This window comes from Poecilia latipinna, unplaced genomic scaffold, assembly GCF_001443285.1.
Source record: "Poecilia latipinna isolate Pla-1442-1.1 unplaced genomic scaffold, P_latipinna-1.0 Scaffold198, whole genome shotgun sequence".
Lineage (NCBI taxonomy): Eukaryota > Metazoa > Chordata > Actinopteri > Cyprinodontiformes > Poeciliidae > Poecilia > Poecilia latipinna.
The window spans coordinates 712,578-734,811 of record NW_015112814.1 but is presented as its reverse complement, the minus strand read 5'-3'; the positions used below and the strand labels follow the sequence as shown (position 1 = coordinate 734,811).

The 22,234-nt window shown below is 37.5% G+C and overlaps 1 protein-coding gene across 4 annotated transcripts in view; it reads right to left on the bottom strand.

Moving 5' to 3' along the window:
* The window catches only part of LOC106946629 (brain-specific angiogenesis inhibitor 1-associated protein 2-like), a 58,161-nt gene that overhangs the window by 10,703 nt on the left and 25,224 nt on the right, over positions 1-22,234 (bottom strand). For all 4 annotated transcript variants that reach the window (XM_015031091.1, XM_015031089.1, XM_015031090.1 and 1 more), the window contains exons 4-7: positions 11,645-11,706; positions 10,733-10,804; positions 6,817-6,954; positions 270-422 (exon numbers count right to left, since the gene is read on the bottom strand). In XM_015031091.1, coding sequence (XP_014886577.1) covers positions 270-422; positions 6,817-6,954; positions 10,733-10,804; positions 11,645-11,706 — 425 coding nt within the window. The remainder of the gene's footprint in view (positions 1-269; positions 423-6,816; positions 6,955-10,732; positions 10,805-11,644; positions 11,707-22,234) is intronic.

Sequence of the window (22,234 nt, the reverse complement as noted above, 5' to 3'; positions counted from 1 at the left end):
CTATTTACCATTTTTAATTATCTCATTTAACATTTTCAACATTCATTGGATGGAAAACAATGTAAAATAGCAACTGTGATGCATTAATTTAAACCAATTTAGATGAAGGCATCGGCTCCTCTGTTTTTAATCTATACTAAAAAGAAATGTGTAAATTATGTGTAGAAAATGTTCAGAATTTGTTCTTTTTATTCTCCATCATAAATGACTCACTTCTAAATGGAAATAAAACCAAATGAAATCAAGATTCAAGGAGCATTTTGACTTACCTTTCCATGGTAGGCGCTGCTGTTTTTGGCCACAGCACACTGTCGGTCCACGAGGAAGCAGTATCTGCGGCGTTCCTCTGACAAGGCCGTCTTGTAGCCCTCAGCTATGAAGGTGTCTAGCTCTGTCTGCTTATTGCTAATGGTCTCCACAAACTGAAGGGGAACACACAGTAATATGCAGGCATTAGCATCATTTGCATTCATATTCAGGTCTTGCTCGTTTATTCTTTTAGCTTTTTTTTTTTTTTAGCACTTTGCCCATAAGAGTTGTTTTTTTAAAAGGTACTTAAAATGCTTATAAATGTATGCATTTGCTATGACTGTTTTCAATCATATACAAATGAATAAAAGTCTGAAGCAGCTATGGAAATTCATTTTGTGAATTTGTTCAGCCAGCTTTTCCAAGCCATTAAGCAAACACATTTACAAAGACCAATCGTCTGGCGTGTGGAGGGTGCAGATAAGAGGAAATGTCGAAAAATGCTGAATAAAGAATAAATTAGAATGCTGTCAAAATATATTTACTTCATTTAAAGTAGCTGCTCATCTCAGAATCTTCAACAGAAATGAACATTTTAAGTACATCACTCTGCATGTCATTTCTCTGTACGGGTTTCACTTTATGAACCGAATAACTGAGATCAATTAACTTGTATAGCAATCTCTACAGATGCACTTGTGTGTTGTGTGTTGATGTCTGCACAGGATAATAAAGTAAATGATTCATTTTGTCTTAGGGCAGGCCCAAAAACTATAGACAACATTTCAGGCTCACTGACTATTAACATAGCCAAGCATAGTGAAAAAAGGGTGTGCACAAGAACATGGCCCTGAACAAAACGTACATATTTCAGACACAAAGAACAGGAAAAAATGACTGATATTTGAGACAGACGCTCTTCCCATATATTCATGTCTGACACACAAGCTCTGCATGACGTGGTGCTCTAAGCTGGATAGCCAATTAAGCACAAAGAGGACAGAAGGATTTAAAAAACTTCACCATATTAACTAAATTTATCAAAATAACAAATGTACATACAAGGTTCCTGTCAGGAGTTTGCATATCTCCAGGTCAGTTGTAGATTCTGTATTTAAAAAAAAATAGGTCAAGAGAGTTCTGATTTATGTATAACCGTATGTTAACATGAGTGATCATGTTGGTGAAGATTTTTCAATATTTTGATTAAGTTTTTAAAGTTAAGATTTCTTCCTGTTTTTAAAGAAAAAATTGTGTGTGACCCCAGTCCAAGTGTCGTTTCATTTAGTGACCAGCAGGGCACACTCTTTCCCACTTTTAAGCAACTCAGAGTTGGGTCTTTCATTAGCCAAGTGGTGGTGAGAATCTTCTAATTCCAGATGACACTAATTCAACCATTTTGAGTGGAAGATGCTGCTTATTTTTCCTCAAAAGAAAGCTGCTATAGTTAAGGTCTTTGGACACCATTAGTCAAATGAAGTGAGATAGATAAAATCATGAATAAGAATAATCATATCGTTGTGCTTTTTCTAACGTTTTACTGCATTTCTGTGCCAAAGAAAACAGAAGTGTGCAACTCTTTGTGTTACACTTCTACTGTATCGTCTTATAACACATTATCATGTCTGAATGATTTCTTTACTTTTTTAGCCTTTGCACTTTTTTTTAGTGCAAAGGCTAAAAAAATGCGTCAGACAGATTCAAGCTGGTTTAATTAGTGGCTACAGTTCTTTAATAAATGTTTGGTTAAAACATGAGCATCATGTCAGCAAGAGTGGTTTATATGGCTGCCAAAATATAATAAAAGGTGGAAAGAAGACTTTCATTCCTTCTAATCGTCTCTAAGAACAAAAGGATAGTGATTTTGTTGTGGAATGAGTCATAGTCTATGCAGTAGCTGCAAAGAGAATAAAAAGAGAGGGAGAAAGATGGAAGAGCCCACTATGGTAAAGGAAGTTTGGGAAAATACATCTGGATGCAACACCTACATGCATTTGTGAACCGGTTCTTGGGAACGTCAGAGAAGTTGTCCACTGCAAGGACCCTTTAAAAGATCACAGTCAAAGCGACTGCCCCTCTGTCTCTCTGGTGGAGTGACCCTTTTCGTATTTGCAGTCTGTGACTCACAAGCTGCTAGCCGCTGAAACACCTCTAACCAGAGCTAATAGGAGCGGCTCAGGCAGTGTGTGCTCGCCTTTTGTCAAATCAACATGGCCCCATTCTCCAGCCATTCAAAAGGTCACGAAAGTAACCCAAGACAATGAGTGCAGTGGGAAAAGCACATGCAGACACCTGGCACCATTATTTCCCAGTGACCTCAAGTTACATCAAGGCAAGAATGACTTGTTCTGCGCAGGTTATGGATGGAAACGAAAACTGTGACATGTCAGTGCAGCGTTAACACCCAGGCTTTAAGTTGTCAGTGTTGCAGGTTTTTCTTTGCATGTCTCATTACGTCGACATATTCAGGATGAAATCCCAACACTTCAGCACTTCATTACTCTGCACTCCCAACACATTTTCCAATAATTACAGCCACTGGGATGGATGCTCTCAAAGCATTTCAAAAGTGAAGAATACACCTGGGTTCACAACAACAACACTGCAGAATGCTGTAGTACTGGGAAAATTTCAAAGCCTCGTCCAGCTCCGTTTTAAGCTACTTAGAGCTTCCATTTTGTTCTGGTGCTACATTAGCACTACTCTTTCGAATAAACAAAGAAATACACTTGAGACTTCTAAATGCAAAAACACCTTGAGCATATTCTCATTGCTTTAATGCAGGCACCCTAAAAAAAAGACTATACTGTGGATGTGCAAGTCTATATATGCCACATATCAGAAACTGTTATATTGTGTGAAGAAAGGTGCAGCAGGTCAAACATCAGTTTTATGATAGGAATTCTTAGCTTGGAGTTCCGTCTCCCTCTCCGTTTCATCTTAATAAAATCCTTTGCAGCACAAAAGAGTTTATCTTGATAGAATCCCTTTATATTGTTCCTTGGTACTCTGCATTGTCTACATAATGAAATAATTAGCATTTCATCAGACTTCACCTATTGATGGTGCTTTGGAAGTGTTTAAAGGCAAGAAAGATCAGAAGACGGGGAGAGACAAAAAGACGGTCAAAAGTCGATAGTCTCCTTATTGTTGTCAGTCTCTTTTCACTGCTAGACTGCACCAAGACACCAACTTGTAAAAAAAGTAGTCTCTCTCATCTTCCAAAGCATCACAAATGTGGTGGAGGAGGATGAAATGCTGCCCTCATCTCTGCAGCATTTACTCGTCTTTTTCTTGCCTGCCTCCTGCTGATTTTCTATCCGCACAAATTAAACCATCCAATCTGTCACAAGACTGAACTATTTTTCAAGGTGGACACTTGTAATTGTGAAGCACAGGTCTTGTGGGAGTGCAGGGCTCTCGCTCTCTTATTTGCGAGCTTTGCTTCTTGTGGGCTCCGGCACCAACGAGTTGACTTTTCTCTCACACGCCCACAGCTGTGATATGATCAGTGAAAGTGAGCAGACTGAAAATGAGAAAGGGAGATTGATTTTTCTTCTCTCCTGCAAAGTTGCTGTAAATTACGAGTCCACAATATGATGAGCCCTTCACTTTGCACAGATGGGCCTAATTGATCAGTCATGCAGGCTCAGTCCATAAACTCTAATTTATGTTTTAAAATGCAAAGAAATAAATGTTTTCTTCTCTCTTTGGTTTGAGTGATTCGGCCGAAGTGAGATGTTAGTCTAATAGCCGTTTTCATTTTGCCAGTCATTTACACTCCAAGAGCGATTCTATTTTATTATAATATATTCTAATGTTTTAGTATTACTATTCTATAAATTCCTAAGATTTTATGAGAGAAATATTTAAAGGCTTTTTGGCTTTTGTAAACTTAATTAAAGAAACATCTAACAGATTATAGATAAAATAAAATTGATGTACATTATTGTTAACATTATAAAACTGTGGAATAGTGTTGCCCTTCTTAATTCTATGATTTTTTTATTTATTTATTTCTATTTATTGTTTTTTTTTTACTTCTTTTACTTACCCTTGCATCTATGGTTGTGATGGTACTTGTGTGTGAACTCAATAGCCATGACAGCAGGATATGGGGGAAGCAATGGAATAATCTCAACTGGGGAAGAATCAATACTTGGAGAGTGAACCATTTTTTTTTCTTTGTTCAAGTTAAAATGTAAGATTTATTAGTTTATCATAAGAGCAGAGTAAATGAAAACAGAGAAAAATCTGCCATTTGACTCGGGTGTGTTGATGAAAGGACGTGTCTAAAAGTAGCAGAATAATGGATCCTGAGGACTTTGGTACCCATGCTTTAGTCTGTAGAAGCAAATAGGACATTATCTTGTTTACTTCTTAAATACTTGTGTTTGTTATGATTTTGCTTGATATTTAAGCAGTGGTGCATAGCAATCGATAAAGTAGATTTTTCTTTTGGGTTACTGCCTCTTCATTATTCTTTTTTGAATCTTTATTTGAAGGCTTTTATTTACGTGCATTGATGCAAAAATGCTCTACTTTAAATTCTGAGAAACGCAAAGATGACTCATTCTTTTCTTGATGTATACGAGTACTTCCTCACATGGCAAACAATTTATTCTTCTGATTGATTTCTAATTGATACTGAATGACAAAAACCATAAAAAAGTAACATGGCTTAATGTTAAAATTCTATAAATGGGAACATTTATAGAATGGAAACATTTATAGATTGGTATTCCCCTGTTGGAATATTTTCCAAACAAACAGAGTAAAGGAAGATGATGAGAAAAATCTGACATTTGACTCAGGTGTCAAATATTTCAGGGGAAATATTTCCCCTGTAGAAAATATACAATCTTACAGTCCCCATGCATCTCAAGTGTGTGGAATAACAACTGAATAAGTGTGCACATTATACAATTTAATGCATAAAAAGAACTTAATGAATCAAATTGAAATCAAGAACTCTGCAAATAATTACACTTAAAAGGCTATTCAATCACTAAAGGAAAGAAAAGCACCACTTAAACAGAGAGGTTTCATGGTGCATGTTGGATCTCTGCTCTTTACAGATTTACCGATTCTGGGGCCACAATCAATGCTCCCACTTCAAGCTGTGCTTCATGCTTGACCGCACTGTTGAGCGCATTCTGACGCCTGATGTCTTATGATGACACTTAATACATCATCTCTTCAAGATAGACCTGACACAATGGAACAAACATGATGTGACAATTGAGTCAGATCAATCCAGCTCTTCCACACCACCGAAGACAAGACGGTAGTAGATGCGTGTGTGTGTGTGCAGCTGTGTTTGTGACAGCATGAAAACTGAGTGGACAGAGTGCAGAACTTTTTGGAGAAACTTTAGGAAAGTTTGTATCTGAAAGATATGCTTTACCTGACTGATGACTGCACTTCACAGCAAGGCCACTAGTGGCTCAGTAACTCCGCGAGCCGTGACCTGTTGGTCTGACATCTGTGCCCCCATCCTTCAAAGCAATCTAAATTCCTGCTTCCCAGGTAATGTATTGACCTTTCCTGTCCTCGCATGTGGGTTTTTCTCCCCTGCTTTCCCTCTTGCTACAAGACTTAACAAGGAAGCAACAAGAAAACATCACAAGCGATGATGTCTGGTGCAGAGGAATGTTGTCAGGGCTGTTTGTTGTCCATGCTGCAGCTGAACCCTTTCCCCCTGTCATGTAAGCGATCGGGTGAAGGAAAAAAATAAATAAATGTGACATTAAGCAATGTCACACAGTCAATGTTCACTTTGAATCCATCAACATTTGTTGCACATGCAACAATCCAGTGCAGGTTGCCTTGTCATGCATAAAGTTTGTTGAATTGTTGCAAATTGTTGTCTGACAGTCTAAATTATGTTTTAACATTTATCAGAAGGTCCAAATATCTTTGTAGAACACAGAAGTGCAAAGGAGCAAACTGTGCAGACATAATTTCTCAATTACGTGTTGATGTATAAAACAGGTTTATTTCTTGTTGCGCATGTAGACACTGTTAAAATTAATTGGCTCAACTGTCAGTACTTCAGTTACTGTAGCTTGTTTTTTTTTCTTTGTTTTTGTTTTTTTTCCCCTGCTGCCTGGATGAGTGTCGGTGTTTCTGCTTTTATGTGTTCCAATGTAATAAGGGTTTCCAAGGGCACACAATTCATAATCAAACCTTCGCCATTTGCCTTCCCACTCAGGACACCATGCCACCTCTTGCCTCCGCCTGGCTGCATTCTCTTTACTTAAATAGAATATCCAAGTCCTTTTCACTGTTGTTCATAAACCTTGAATCTAATTCTCCCCCACACCAATGCAAACTGCAGAAATTAGAACATTTAGCTTAGCAGAGCAACAAACTGACCTGAGAGTGCATGTCATTTTCATTGATGTTAGTGATTTACCCATTTCTTCTTCTCAACATGAACAGCGCACATTTTTAATTAAAATGTTACGTACTTTCATACTTTCATACTTTCATACAGTTTTGTGAAATTGTATGAAAGGGAATTAATGCAAAGTGATCTGAGCTGGAACTCAGCAGGGGGCTCACCTGCATCTCCTTCTCTCCGTACTTTGAAGGGTTCTTACTGCCTTGACTCTTCCTTCGAAGCTTCTTCAGTTCACCCTGGCATTTTTCCAGACTCTCCCCTTTGCTCTTGTGTTCCAGCTGGTATTTTTTCAAGGCAGCCTAAGTAGAGCAACAAGAAGTAAAAATAACATGAAATCACACCTCTTCCAAAGTCAAATCTTTTTAAAAGTTGTAACCAAAGAGACCAAAGGGATAATTTGATATGTTTTAGAGGGACGTTTTCAGGCAAACACATTAAATAAATACACATTAAATCTGTCAGTATGTCGTGACAGTAAAACACGAGAAAGACAATCTGTGAAAAAAAAAAGAAAAAAAAAAAAAAACACAAAGCACCTCTGCTTCCTGTGCAATGCCACTCGGAAAAAAAATCTCACTTCCAGCACAATCTGGAAGTGAGTTAAGGGCTGTCTCCCCTTAACTCGGATCGTTTCCGATAGATTTTTGACAAGTTCAATCAGAGAACACAAGGAGAACTTGTGACCAATGACATTAATTTTAGTTTCTGTGTAGTTTTGGCAAAGGCAGCCGAGAAAGCAAACAAAGCCGTTAGCAAATGGGTAAACTTTTAATCTCAACACAGTCCAAGTATCCAGGAAGCAATTGTTTCTCAACAGCCGAGAGCCCAGACCCTCTCAGCCGATATGGAGCGAAGTGCAGTACAAGCGGCTGGTTTTTAACTAGGCTAGTTTTTACCATTTGCAGAAATGCATCACTCCTGGTCAGAAACAGCCAATTAAAGCCAGAAGGAAGGGATTACCCATTTCAAATATACTTTATACTGTATTTTATAGAATGATGGGTACAAATTTCAACTGCAGAATGTATAGTACAGAAATGCAATTAGATCGAAATGTGGTTCTATGAGGTACTGATTATGGGACAGAAAGATATGCACAAAAGTTTCATTTGAAAAAAGAAAATAAAACATCTTTTGTCATATACCTTCTGTGGTTAGGTTTCTTTTTATTGAGAACCAATAAGTGAGAAGTTTTCCCTGATTATTTTCTCACAGAGATTGTAATATCTGGTGCGACAACCATACCACCTATCCCCTTATAGTGGGCAATATCCACGATACAAGCACCCGGTCTCATGAGAAACCCACAAAGCTCTCCTACTGGTTGTGATGCTCTCTGTTGTACATATAGAGGCATCCGTTTGTGGTGACCTTCACTCTCCGTTTCGACTGACTGTCACCGTCAGCCGCTCCACTCATGATGTCACCACTCAAGCCCCCTTGTGCTTGCTGGACAGGCCAGCTCCTTGAAAACAAACTATTCACTTAGTCATAACTGGTCTACATGTCCACCAAACTCAAACTGACTTATATTCGTCTTGGTGATGAGTTTTTTTAATTTTTTTTTATTTACTAGATAAAAAAAAAGAAGAAGAAAAACACTTTTTCTCCCATTTTAAACCGACATTTCAGCCCAACATAGAGGTATTGGTTTGCTTACTTTTAACATGAACCAATAGATTTAGTGGGACATTTCCAGAGGCAGACAGTATTCCCTTTGAGGCCTGGTGTCTCCGCCCTTCTGAATCAAAGCATTTAAATATTAAACACTTATTGTTCTGGATGACAAGCACACATCATCATTACGTGGCAAAGAGGGTGCACGTTGGGATCCTTTCATCTCTTGTTACATTCAAAAAGGCTAAGATACTGCTTTCATGATTAAAGAAACTGCTGAAATCATTTGGCTCCTAAACTCCAAGTCCTCTTAATCTCCTGTGGGTTTTGTTTTGAAATCAACAACGCCTGTGATCATATCTCTGTGAGCATCCACTGCAATCGCCTGTCCCTCTTGTTAGGGAGGATTTTCATCAAATATGAACAATCAGATGTCACTGACTGCCTGGAACAAACAATGACAAGATTGTCAACAAACCCTTAATGAGCCCCGTATTTGTTTAATTTCGATCATTTGGTTTCTTTTACTATTGATTTAATAATAAAAAATACAAACAACAACTTTGTTTCCTTGGCTTTAACAGCTCTGTTGCTATAGTAACAATGTGTGGTGTGAGAAAGCTCGTGTGGTCTCCCAGTTTGAAAAATTGGAAGAGAAAAGCTTATGAACGGGGGTTCAACAACCGTATTTGCATACTGCATGAAAATGAGCACATATGCAGGTATTCTCAAGGTACTCTGAAAAAGGAGCAGAGAAGGAGCCTCTATTGTCGCACACCTGCAGAAAGACATGGAGTGTTTGCTCTGCATTGCAGCGAACTTTTAAATAATCACAGATTTGTTCAATATGTTTCAACAGAATGGACCAAATGAGGCCTTTGGACCTTTATCAGCTTTCTAAAGCAATAACAATGAAATTGAATGAGTCATCTGCTCATTTGCTCCTGTTGTTTGAGGTACAGTGATACAGCCAACACAGGCTGCCTCATTGCTGGCATTCAGGATTCATCTCCCAGAAACTAAGACTTGCGCTGGAAAAAAAAAAAAAAAAAAAATCTTAGCTCAAAAGAGGAGTATTAAATACCTATTGTGAAAAAAATTGCTGTTAGTCAGCTGGGTCTTATTGCATAAAAAGTCAAACATGTCTTTTCTTTCTTTCTCTCCATTGTTGCTTGTACTGAAAAAGCAAACGCCAGTCAAGTTTGGTCCAGTTACGAAATATAGCAGTTATTGGTAAAATAACCTCTGCTTAGAAACAGAGGGGTCAGCTGTTGGTTCATGGCCACATACTGACCCCTCCGTGTTTTTAGATCTCAACTAAATCAATTACCATGACAAAATGACTCTCTTTAGCAGTTCTAGCGTTAAATCACCTAATGAGCAAACGGAGTTCGCCTATGTGAAATACGATGTTGGGATAACGCCAGCTGTTCTGTGATGGGCTCACTTGCTTGTTAGAGAACATTATCGAACAAACAGAATCACAAAGAACATGCCAGGAAGGACAGGGATGAAGTTGTGCAGAAGACTAAATTATTATTAGGTCTCAAAAAATAATAAACTCAGCTTGAAACATCTCGTGCAACTATATCCAACACATCATACACAAATGGAAACGATATGGAAACTGGTTCTGCAAGATATTAACTCAGAGCAGATGAATGCAAGTGCACACAAAGTTTTTCTTTTTATTAAAAAAATAAAGCATCTGTCAGTCTCTCCAACTTTACAAATATGCATTATTTTATGTTTGGTCTTTCACATAATATCCTAAAAAAAATTATCAAAGGTTGCGGTGGTAACATGAAAAACTGTGAAAAAAAAAGAAAGAGTTCATTCTTACAAATACTTTTTCCCAATGCTCTCCAAGTATTTATTTGCATGAATGAATTAAAGAAATTTATGCAAACAAGCAAAACTCGTCTGGCGTGTCAGTGGTTGCAACGGGTTTACCCTAGGACGAGAAGCAGTGTGCTTACTTCATTTTTGTCTGTTGAATACAAATTAAATTTTAAAATGGCATTCAAATTGCATAAGCAAGGAGCTGTGAGCTAATGCAGCTCATGACAGGATTCTTCCAACAATACATCACAAAAATGAAAACGTTATCCCATCCCCCAAAACGACGCACAGCGGTATTGCTGTACACTTCGGCTGCTACCCACTCATTCTAAAGATATCACAAGTAGACCCACTCCGCAGCACTTACACACACTCCATGAGGGGCTTATTATAATCCGTGTACCCCCAATAGCTTAGTAGACATAAAATATTACAGAAGTAGACTTAAAACCCAAACTTAAGATAAACAGCCTGCAAATCTGTTATCACTTCATTTGAATTAGGCATTGTCTGCACCATCGGTACAACATTACGTGGCTTTCTAAAAATAAACTACTGCAGTGTACGTTTTAGCACCAATCTGATTTAGGAAACTGAGCGACAAGTTCAGATACTCACAGTCAAGTACCGAGCATCTAGATCCACCTTCTTCTCAAGCTCAGAGAGCAGCTCATTGTGGAAGCATTTAAGCTGAGGAAGACAACAACGAATGATTAAATAAACTGTTAACATTTAACATGAGAGTTATAAATGAGTAAATAAACAGTTAACAATGCTTAGAAAATCCTTGATGAAAATCTGTGGTTTATATGTTTTTAAACGGCATAGGCAGCAGTGATTGTTACTGATAGAAATGTTTGAGTATACAAAATATTTTCCTCTTTCAGGTGTGGAGCTTAGATCAGCCACTTGGCATGCAAAAAAAAACAAAAAACAAAAAAAAAAAAAAAGAACAGCATACAAAGCAGTAAATTTAACAAAAATTCTGTTTTTGTTCAACCTGGAATAATATAAAAGTAAAATGTTAAAATTACCTACATTAAAAAAAATCCGTCTGTAAAAATATTTTGCAATTATTTTACAATTTCAAAAGAATTTTTACAAATTTATGGGTGCATTTTTGTCCACCCAGCTTCTTTCAAGAACATTCATTTTTATAGATGTACTGGAAGTTAAATTAATACATGGATATCAGCTAATCTTCTTTGTTTCTATGCTGTGATATTATTTCTGATGTTTTCTTGTAGATGATGTATGGTGGACAGTCCTGTCCAAGGTGTTTGAAGTGATAGAAAGGCTGCAGTATTAATTCAAACATAATTGCCCTCCCATGTTGAATATCTGACATTTTATAACATCGGTTTGAGTTGAGAGTGATTTACCAAAGAGCTCAGGTATTGATTTGTGTTAACATGAATCAACTTAATTGCTTGTCATTGTAGTAATATGTTCTTCTTTTATATGACTGTTCTTAAAGCATTCCAATATATGAAGTCATTGTAAAAACACACAATCGCTTGAAATACCAACCATTTCCTCTAGCTGCACTTGGATCTGTCTGTGGACCTCAGCCATCTGGAACAGAACGTCCCCTTCACACAAAGAAACGGAGACATGGAGAAAATACATAAATACCTTTTAATATGAACAGAAACAGGAATGAGGAAGAAACTAGGAGAAAAATATATATATATAAAAGAAACCAAGAGAGGAACAGAAACCCCGTGCACAAACAAGCTACAAACATACACAAGAAGAGACTTAACTGGGGCAATGAGCAACACAATGGAGGCCTGTTACAAGATGAAAGAGACTGAAACAACCTCATGTACAACTGAATCAAAAAAAATTAAAAAAGGAAACAAGCTGGAGATTAAAACTTGTGTTTTTCTAAAGACATCAAGATGTCTTCTGGACTGTTAACATAAAAAAATGTAGCCTGTGACAATAAATCAAATTAAATACTAAATAATAAAGGGTTCATGCAGCTAGTGTTATCTGTTTGTATACCTACAGTCTCCCTCTTCTGAAATTGCAGTGCATTGTCAAGAAAAAAAACAAAAAAAAACAAGAAGCACATTGAGCAAAGGACACATACAAAACAGAGACCTGGTGGATAGACAGTGATAAATCCAAATGTACAGACAAAAGATGAGGCTGACATTCTCCTGAGTAGAAGACCCAAAACCTCTTTGACATTGTCTGAAATTTTAAAGAGTGTGTATAAACCCTTTAAGGTGAAGATGAAAAGCTCAGAGTCTTGATAGTGGTGTAGCTTTAAATAAATGAGTGGCATGTGAATCTTTTTTAGTCTTAAAAGTCTTATTGTTTCATCATATCTGTGCAATTTCATACCATAATTTTACCTTCAGCCATTCTACTTGCGGGGTTACATTAAAAATGTCCCTGCCAAAGTAAAAATATCTGTCACTTTATGTCAGTATCCATTCTGAAAAAAGGATCATTATAGACCTTAGCAGAAACTGCAAGTTTATGCTTTATGTCAAAAAATTTTTTCTGCCTCATTTCACGTTTTCCTGGTGTGTCCTCTTGTGAAGGATGACCTATTAACAGCACATGTCAGCCCATCTCACAGAGCTTTGTAAGTAAAGTCAGAACTCCTGCAGAAGAGGTTTCAGTGCAAACTTTAATTCTGCAACAGAAGGCTTTGGATATGTCTCCATGTCAGCAGACAGCAAGAGGAGGAGAACAGAGGACACTGAAGCGACAAGGACGGAGGGACTTTTAAAAAAAATACAGGGAAGTATGACTTTTTTTAACTTTCAGCAATACAAAAAAAATGCAATATTTAGAAAATGACATTAGGTATTTAGAGACACACATTAAATCACAAATGTATCATTGCAATATCTGCGTGTGCAATAATCATATCACAAAGGATCGTTTGGAGTGGAATAATTGTTGGCTAAAGTGGTATGAACTTGCATTTTGTCTTCTCATGTAATGTTAAGTCATTTGGACAGCATCTTGTGGCAGAAGGGGCTCATATCCGACACATGCCCAACATGCAGAAAGTCAAAAAGTGATAGAAGCACTGATGAGAACAGGAGGAAAAAAAATATAGGCACGTATTACGACTGATATTAATACTCTTGGTATTTTACAAATCCACTTCAGGTCAGATACTAGGGCAGATATCCTAAGTTATGAAATAGTCACTGTTAACTTAGTCACAATACCATATATGTATTTTTATTAGAAATGCAATCAGCCAAAGTCAGCCATGTTTTCCTTCATCTACATTTTTGTATCCACCAATAAATACCATGGTGCCTGATATGCTTTTTATCACTTGGAAAAAAAAAAAAAAAGATTATCCGATGCATGTTTTTTATTCCATGGGTGCTAATTTTATAACTTCATTGTCTATTAGAATCACAACTACTTAGAGAGGAGAACCAGCTGATTAATTCCCTGTTTTATGCCTCAGTGTTTAGAGAGAGCATAGCAGGGAGTTGGAATCAGTCATCTGGATTCAAAGTCGGATTCCAAAAACAAATGGAAATCTTCATCTACTGGGAAAAAACTTGATCGATGCATTTCTAATAATTTTACATTAAAAATAAATTGCATTGTGCTATGTTTGAATGTTTTCAAATTATTCTCTGAAAATGTAGAAGTTTTCTCAAGGCCATTGTGACATCACGCAGCCCAGCAGCCATTAGGCAGGTGCTACACAAAGACCATCTTTATTCATTCTGATGACATGCATTACAACTAAAAGCATGTAATTATTTTCTGAAAAATTAAGGATCTTTACTGTACCTACTTTACTTGATAAAACTAAGGGATTCAGTGACTGTCCCCAATAGTCTCATCTCCCTGTAGCCAAACACGGATAAACATTTTTGCCCATGCTGCAACCTGTCAGCTGATCTTCTGTCTCACAGAAGCACAGAAAGAGGCTAAGGCATCCAGTCATTTCCCAGCAGGCCTTCTAAGCAGCTTACACTTCCCTGATCAGAGCCCTGTGAGCTTAGAAACTCTGCCATTCTGTTGGCTTCAACTAGCTGGATCAATTAACTAATGAGCATCATCACTGGACTGCAAAAACAAAAGCACAAAGATGCATATGTCATCTAAAAATGCAGCAGGACAGGATATTAAAAGGAAGCCAGAAGGCTGAAGAGTGACTGCATCTGTATTTGTCTTCTCTGGTTTCATCACTACAGACTGCACACAGCCAAAGCGTAGAGAAAAGAAAAGATACAGAATATCACACTCTGGCAATGCAAATGGTTGCCATGGCAATTTTAATATCAGAGCACACAACAACAGGAAAATTACGCTGCGACCAACAAGTGAATTTCAGCATCTGATACTCCAATCAGTAATTTGCGCTGAGGCATAATAAGAAGAATTTAAATGCGACGTGCCACTTTATTGTTGTTCCTACAAAAAGTTCTGGCAAATATGACATAACCCACAAGACTCAGTGTAAGAGCTGTTAGTTTGAAATCTACAAAACATGTCAGTGTATCCTGTTAGTTTGATAAGCACAACGATAACACAAAATAAACCTGAGCCATTGCTCTATTAATATTTCCGAGCTCGCTTGAACCCTCGCCTGTTTCTAAGGCTGACGGAAAACAATAGTTTCTTTGTTTGAAGGTGAGCTCAGGCTGATCTGCACCTGCAGCTATGCAACAAGCAGCCACATGCCTGCTAGCTTAAAACACTGAGTCAGGTAGGGACGCATGCCTGCAGGATTTGTGTGCATATGGACAGACTCTACCCTGAAGTGTGACATCAGCTTGTGTACTGTGGATGTATTTATTGACTGCTTGTGTAACAGCAGCGATGTTACACCCACACAGGTGGAGCGAAACAAAAAAAAAAAAAAAAGACAGAGTGTAACAGAATGTGGGCTATTGAGTAGAAAAAAAAAAGTGGACGTTTGCAATGCTGAACAGGGAGAATCAGAGAGAAGAATGGAGGTGGATGGAGAGACATTGAATCACTAGTGAAGGTCAAACCAGATTCACCAGAGGTTGTCATGGAAGCAGGATAATACTAGGGTTGTTGCCATGGGAGAAGCCATAAAACGAGGAGCAGCGCTTGAAAATGTTGCTACAAAACCCCGTTTAGAAAGCTCCACCCTTACTATCGGCTCTTGTTACATAATACACACCACGCTTCTGATGGAGAAGAATGGTGTGTGTACCCCCACATGCTGAGTCTGTCTTCGGCACTGTGCATGCCTGCGTGCACAGTATGCGTGGCTTAACAGGGATGTTAATACCCGCCTTCCTCGCATTCCAAGTCCTAGGGGAAACAAACAAGTGGGCAAGTATAATGGGCATGCAGGAAAACGTGTGAGACGAAGGTAATAGCTGAGACTCCAGGTGGGCATGCGAGTGTGACTATACTTTCTGTGACATTACATCATCTAAGTGTAGTTCATCTAGATGTGAGGGGCGTTGAGAGTATATTATTTCTTCTTCACATAAACACAAACAGATCCAGTTTCATAGCCTGAAAGCTAAATTCTGTTTGAACCCTTTTCCTCACTTTCCTCTCATAGGAGAAAACTACTGATATTTAAATGACACATTGCTAAAATTGGAAGCTCTGCTACCACAGCTGTTGCTATTTTTTTTTTTTTTTTTAACTAGCAATGGTGTCATGCATTCAGGCCACAATGAAGGTTAAGCAACATCTGTGCAGATGCCAAACAGAAGTAGGCCATAGTGCAGTTACAAGTACACTAATTCTGAGAAGATCTGAGGAAACAATTTGGGATTAGAGGGTGAAAATTCGGACCCCTTTTAAAACTGACCAAAACCAACGATGCATTTATAATACCAACAAAGTCGCATAGAAATTCATATTGAAGATTTGTGATTTTTTTAAAATGCATTTCAAATGTTAAAATCTAACAATTTACAATCAAATTATTTTAATACTGGAGATGTTATGTAAGCATTCAACATTTAAACATTTATTTAAATGAAGAAAAACTTTTAATAAATAAATAAACAAACACATGGATGCTGCTCTTTTCGTGTGGTAAATACTGTTGAGTCATATCAAGAATCCATACCTACCGTTTACAATTTTAGCATTCCAATCAGTCATTTGGATACTCTACAGTTGCTGAAAAGATGTACCACAAAGAATTTGCTTACAACTTTCACTTACGACTAGCCAGCTTTCCTTCGTCATTACATGTGCTAATGACTTGAGTCCCAGAGAGAGTTGAAGCTTTTGTCCTTGAAAAACAAAAGTCTCTGTTTTGGTGACGTGAGTGCATTTCAAGTTCAGGATGCAGACTCTGTTGATCATTTATTTGTCTTAGATACTAAATGAGAGGGTCGAGAAGTTTCCAGTTTTAGGATGTAATTTCAAATACTGGAGAAAGCAGTGTTGTAGTCTTCAAATAACATTTAAGACATGGTGATAGGTAACCTTTGTATTTTAACCTAACTGACTTCTTTTAAGTCATCTCCTTAGGCAATAAATAAGTGGTTAAGACTAGAATGTAGCAACACACTGGTTATGGTGAATGCAGCACATGTCTCCAACATGGTCGAGGTACTCTTCGTACAATTGGTGAAGTGGTAGGTTTATTTTTTTTTTTGTCAGACAATATTAATTTATGTCCATAATGTCTGACTGCCCAACATGTTTTTACAAATGCTGTGTTTGCTGAAAGAAATAGATGTGTAGTAATAAGAAACAATAGGGGGTTGCAAGTAACATCTCCAAAGTATAATATAAAACCAAAGTCAATTTATTTCTCTCACATTTTAAGTTTGCATATCATCTCCAGAGCTATAACTATGCAGTTCCTTGCAGCTGAGTGCAGCTAATAAATAAAACAGTGCAGTCATGTTGATATGTTTAGATTCAGAGAGGAGCTGAGGGAATACAGAAACTGGGCTCCCTCACTGAAAATATCTGAGTGTTTTACCCAGCCATATCACTCACAAATAATTCAGCGACTTTAAACATAAATAGAAGACATTGGTTTCTAATATGCAAAACTGGCGAAAAGCCATTCCAAACAAGTTTAAAATTCCCCCCCCCCCAAAAAAAAAAAACCACACACACTTTTGGTTTAAGCCTCTATGGTTGATGCATTTAATCCTGAAATATATTCAGTTAAAACAATGCCAAGGTACTACTTGTCATCTTAACTTTGAGTTCAAGTAAAATAATACGTACACTAGAAACAGCTCTCATGATGAGAACAGCAGACTGACATTAGTTATAAATGTAGTTATAAATATGGAGGTCTAGGTTTCATGTTCAAGGTTGAGTAATACAATATACAGCATATACAGTACAACATCTGTATGTTGACCATCAGGTGCCAGGAGACAAGACTTTAGGAGAAATGGGGATGTAGTAGATGTAACCTCTGCCTATGGCTTTAAAGTCATTTTTATAAGTCAGTAATTCAGGGTTTAGATAATGGATACAAAGCTGAATAATCACAATTTTGTCTAAATATCACTATAATATTAGCATTGCAAAGAACTGATTGGCTAATATTTATCATAACCCAATTCAGTAAGTAAATCATGTTCAGGCTTCCTATGCTAGAGATGCATTTGGTGATGCTTGTTGTTTAATAAACCAACAAATATCCAAGCAGGGCAATATGATGCTCTGATAAAAGCGTTAATCAAAAATATAACTTATTTGCCAAAAGAGCTTTCATAACCAAATTCTACATTTTTAATAAAAGTATACAGTTGTAATCAAGGTAATGAATTTATTTTCCACCCAGGTTAGATTGCTTTCTATCTGGGGTCAATAAACCATAAGGAGAATGATGATGACATTTTTTAATTCCATATGTATTTATTGCCAGTCATATCATCACTGCATCATTCACAATTCATATTGTGCATTTTCTTAAGGTTGTGAAACTCTTATCAGATACTCATTTAGATCACCAACTACTAAACATTACATTCAAACATTGCTTTCCGATTCTAGTATAATGCACAATACAAATGTAATACGTGAGGTTGGATATAGTGTACAGCTTTAGGTAAACGAGTTAATATGCTGTCCTTTGAGCAAACAGTGAAAAAGGACAAAATCTGCTGCAAAATTCAGGTTTATTTCCCTCGCCAACAATCAAGAGCCACCGAGTTGCTTAGCAACATAGTGTTTTGTGTCTGTTATAACTTAAGTCATTTTCAGCCACAGACAGCAAGCAGTTTCTCGTGTTTATACATACCTATATCTGTGCCGCAACCTGAGAATGCCTTAACTGTCAACTTTCCAGATTGTATTGTATTTGACTCAGAAAGTTAAATATTGCAACACCAGCTGATCCACCTGTTTTAGTTAAAATGTTCCAGCATGAAGACTGAAGGGCAAAGTGACTGTGTTAGGCTGGAGAGTGTAGGGGCCACTGGTTTCCCATCATGCACTGTGTGCCTCAGAAATGGAGCACGAGAAAGCAGGGACTCCAGGGAGGGTGGCGCAGAGCTAAGAAAAGAGCTCCTCTGCTCTCATTTAAACAGGGACAGGTGCTAGAGGATGAGCGAGGTAGGCCACACTGAAGATGGAGTGACAGAAAGAAGAGACAGGGAGAGCTGAGGTGTGCACACTCCTGGGTGTTCACTCAAACGCAGCATGTCAGAGTCAACACCTCATCTGCAAGCACTAACCCTTGCTCCAGGTTATTAATTTTTTTTTTTTAAGCACCAGCAGAAAATACATGTGAACGTCCCAGACCCATTAACCTAGAAACACATTACTGCGTCATCAATTTGCAGCCCAACTTTCCTTGTGTAACCCTCTTTTATTCCTTTAGATAATAACTGGGAGTGTGTTTAAACCTCTAAGACTGGGAGGGGGCCAATTACTTCAATGCTTTAATATAGTTTCAGTATGTTTTTTTTTTTATTATTATTAAAATATTATTTCCCCAGCCACAAATTATTGCTGAAGAATATATAATCTGTTATTGAGATGCGGTGATTAGTGAGGTTCAAAGAGGCAATAAGAGGAGAGAGAGAATAGGGAAAATGTATCCACTTTAAATTCTTGTTTGGGTTTCTGAGAAGAGACTGACAAGTTTGTTATTCAAGGAAAGGTTCAAGAAGTAGAACAAAAAAAAGCATAACATATATATATATATATATGTGTATGGGCATATAAATTAACTTTAATGATATTCTACAAGTTAAATATTTCACTAGCAAAGTATTTAATTTCACTATTGCATAAAAATATTTGTAATGCAGATATGCCATGACCTACACAACAATGGTGAAGACTGCTTACTTTCAAGCAGTCACTTACAAGCTTGTCAAGGCATGAAAGTCACAAAAGGTCATTGCAAAAGATGCTGACGGTTCAAAGAGTGCTGCATCCAAGCATGGTAATAAAATGGAGTGGAAGGAAAAGTGTGTTCGGAAAGGGTGCACTAGAACCAGGTATAGCTTAGCTTTGAGAGGCAAAACTCATTTCCAGTTTGGGGTGATCAAATTGTGCTTCCTACCGGGAACTGAAAAAGATCCATCATCCAAGTACAAGTAGAGCTCACCACTGCTTCTTGCAAGGTGAACAGTTATCTTACTGATCAATTATTGCTCCTTCTACCAATGTTAGATTGAGGGAACTAGCGACTCCTTTCCAGCCGACAGTTATGGGACACAACTGAAAAGTTGCACCAATATTTCAAGAGTACTCATGACACTAAAAACTGATATTTTCTATTTAAAACAAAACTCTTTGATGCAGCAGCCAGATGCATAGTTGTCCTTGAAACATAAAACGGATGTCTTGCCATACAGCTTCTGCTGCTCTAACCAACAAATAAAACCATATGCGTCATTGCGATGCACAGTATGGAACGTCACCCATTTGAGATTGTGATGTTGAACAGCAGTGACAATAAATATATTTTCAATATAATGTCCTAACCTAAGAGGTACTTCCACTTGCTTTTTATAAGTTCAATTAGTATGTTTGTTTTGTGAGATGTGAACCTATATTTAAAATCTCCCAAACTTTTGTACAGTCAAGGCATTACAGTGTGGATATCACAAGCACTGTTCTAAAGTACAGTGCTTGTTTTTTGTTGCTCATATGAGCAAAAACGAATAATAAAATGTAAGATTTGAAAATGTAAAATTTAGTAGCAAAAGGCAAAGATGTGTAAAAACATTTGACTAGAGTTCAGTCAGCTGGGAAGAATTGTCTATTTGGATGACTTCAACCAGTGGTCAAATCAGTGTTTAGACTCTTTAATTAGTGACACCTAAGACATTACATTCTGTTACAAGGCCAGCAATAAAATAGAAGAACTTCTCTAAAACTACACACTCAGCAAAAATGTTTGTAAACTGGCACACTGAACAGAAAGTCCTATTAGAAACTAACATTCTGCTATATTGTGCATTTTTAAATGCCAAAACTAACCAAGTGTCAAACAATGTTGCAGAGACAAATGTATTATACCTGTTCATAAAGAAAGAGAAATAAAACATTTATGCCTTTAAAGGCTCGTTTTTTTCTGACATCTCCTGCTTTGCCAGCTCCAGGGAGAGCTACCAGCAATTTTGCAAACATAGTTTAAGAACCATAAAGGTGTCATTAGTGTGATGATATATAAAATGACTAAGAATAAAAGCAGAAATATATGTCTGCAAATTAATTTGGCTGGAGTTCATAGCTATCCCTTTTCATACCCCATGAAGATATAAAGAGTGACTGGTTTAAACTATCATAAACATTATCTGTCTAACCAAAAAAAAAAAAAAAAAAAAATTTCCTTTAAAGGCTCAGAAAGCCATAACTGCCACTGAAGGAGTTGGAGCTCAGATCTTCTACAAGAAAAATACAAGAGAGGAGGGCAGGAGAAACGGTGGAATCGAGTGGGAAATGGAGAGAAGGAGAGAGAGAGAGAGAGAGAGACTGTGTTTGTATGTGTTAGCATGCATGTGCATGCATGAGTGTGTGGGTGGCAAAGTGACAGGCGATGATTAGCACAACCAGCGGAGGATATGTGGGCGGGAGAGTGTGGGAGTAGTGGGACTGGTGGGAGAAATAGAGACTGTCTCTTAAGGCTGAGATATGTACAAGTGGATTCTAGGAGCACTCAAACAAATAGTTGATGACACATGGTTTATGCACAGAAAACGCACATAAATATAACCATTATTCATGACATGCATGGACTACAGTTCGGCAGGATGGATTCCGGTTGGAACACGTAAGACTTGGATGTCGATGAGTTGAGAATAACCAGCAAAGGAAATTGGTTCACAAGGTAATTCAAGTCCTTGTTTTATGTGTGTCAATGACTAGTAAACAAAAGAAATGGATGAGAACTGAAGGAGGAGTTGAAAGGCAGCTGGCGACTCTGAGGTGTGTAGGTGGGACCATTTGTGTTCCGTTTCTTACAGAGCTGCTGTGGCATTAACAAGCTATTAAAAATAGGTGTGACAAGGGCACAATATTTTACATGCAGCTTTATTTGTGAACATGTATAAATGTGACGCAAGGGATGTTTACTTTAAGCAATCTGTCATGCAATAATGATGTGAATGATGAAGTCAAACATAGACAATGTGAGTAAATATGGAGGTAAATTAATTTAGGTTCATAGTACATCTGTAAAACCTGAATATACTCACTTGGTAAAGAAAAAAGTGAGAGCTAAAACAACATTCATGTATCCTCTTTGAGGACATGTACCTTTTGGATACATTCTCAAGTCTGAAATGTCAGTTTTGTTAGTTGTGGTGTGATGAGCAAATCTTGATATTTTCCTCTAATCTGGGAATCTCTCTTTACCCTGCTGTCAGTCAAACAGGAAACTGAGCTTTATCCTAACAGGAGGTCACGATGATGCAGCTGACCTCTGGGTGGAGGCTACAAAAGGTCCTGCACTACTGACTGGAAAATAAAATACCAACATTTCCCCCTGGGACACAGTCTACCGTGTAGAGAATTGTTGGCTTTAGGCACTGCATTGTACAAGTGATGAAAAGGGGCAAACCACAAACCTAAGACCTTCTAATTTTCTTTTTTTCTTTTCAAACTGCAGTCTATGAGACATGAGATTCTCCTACTGAAAACAATACCTTGATTTTTGTAATGGGTTGCTGGATGGATCTGTGTAACATG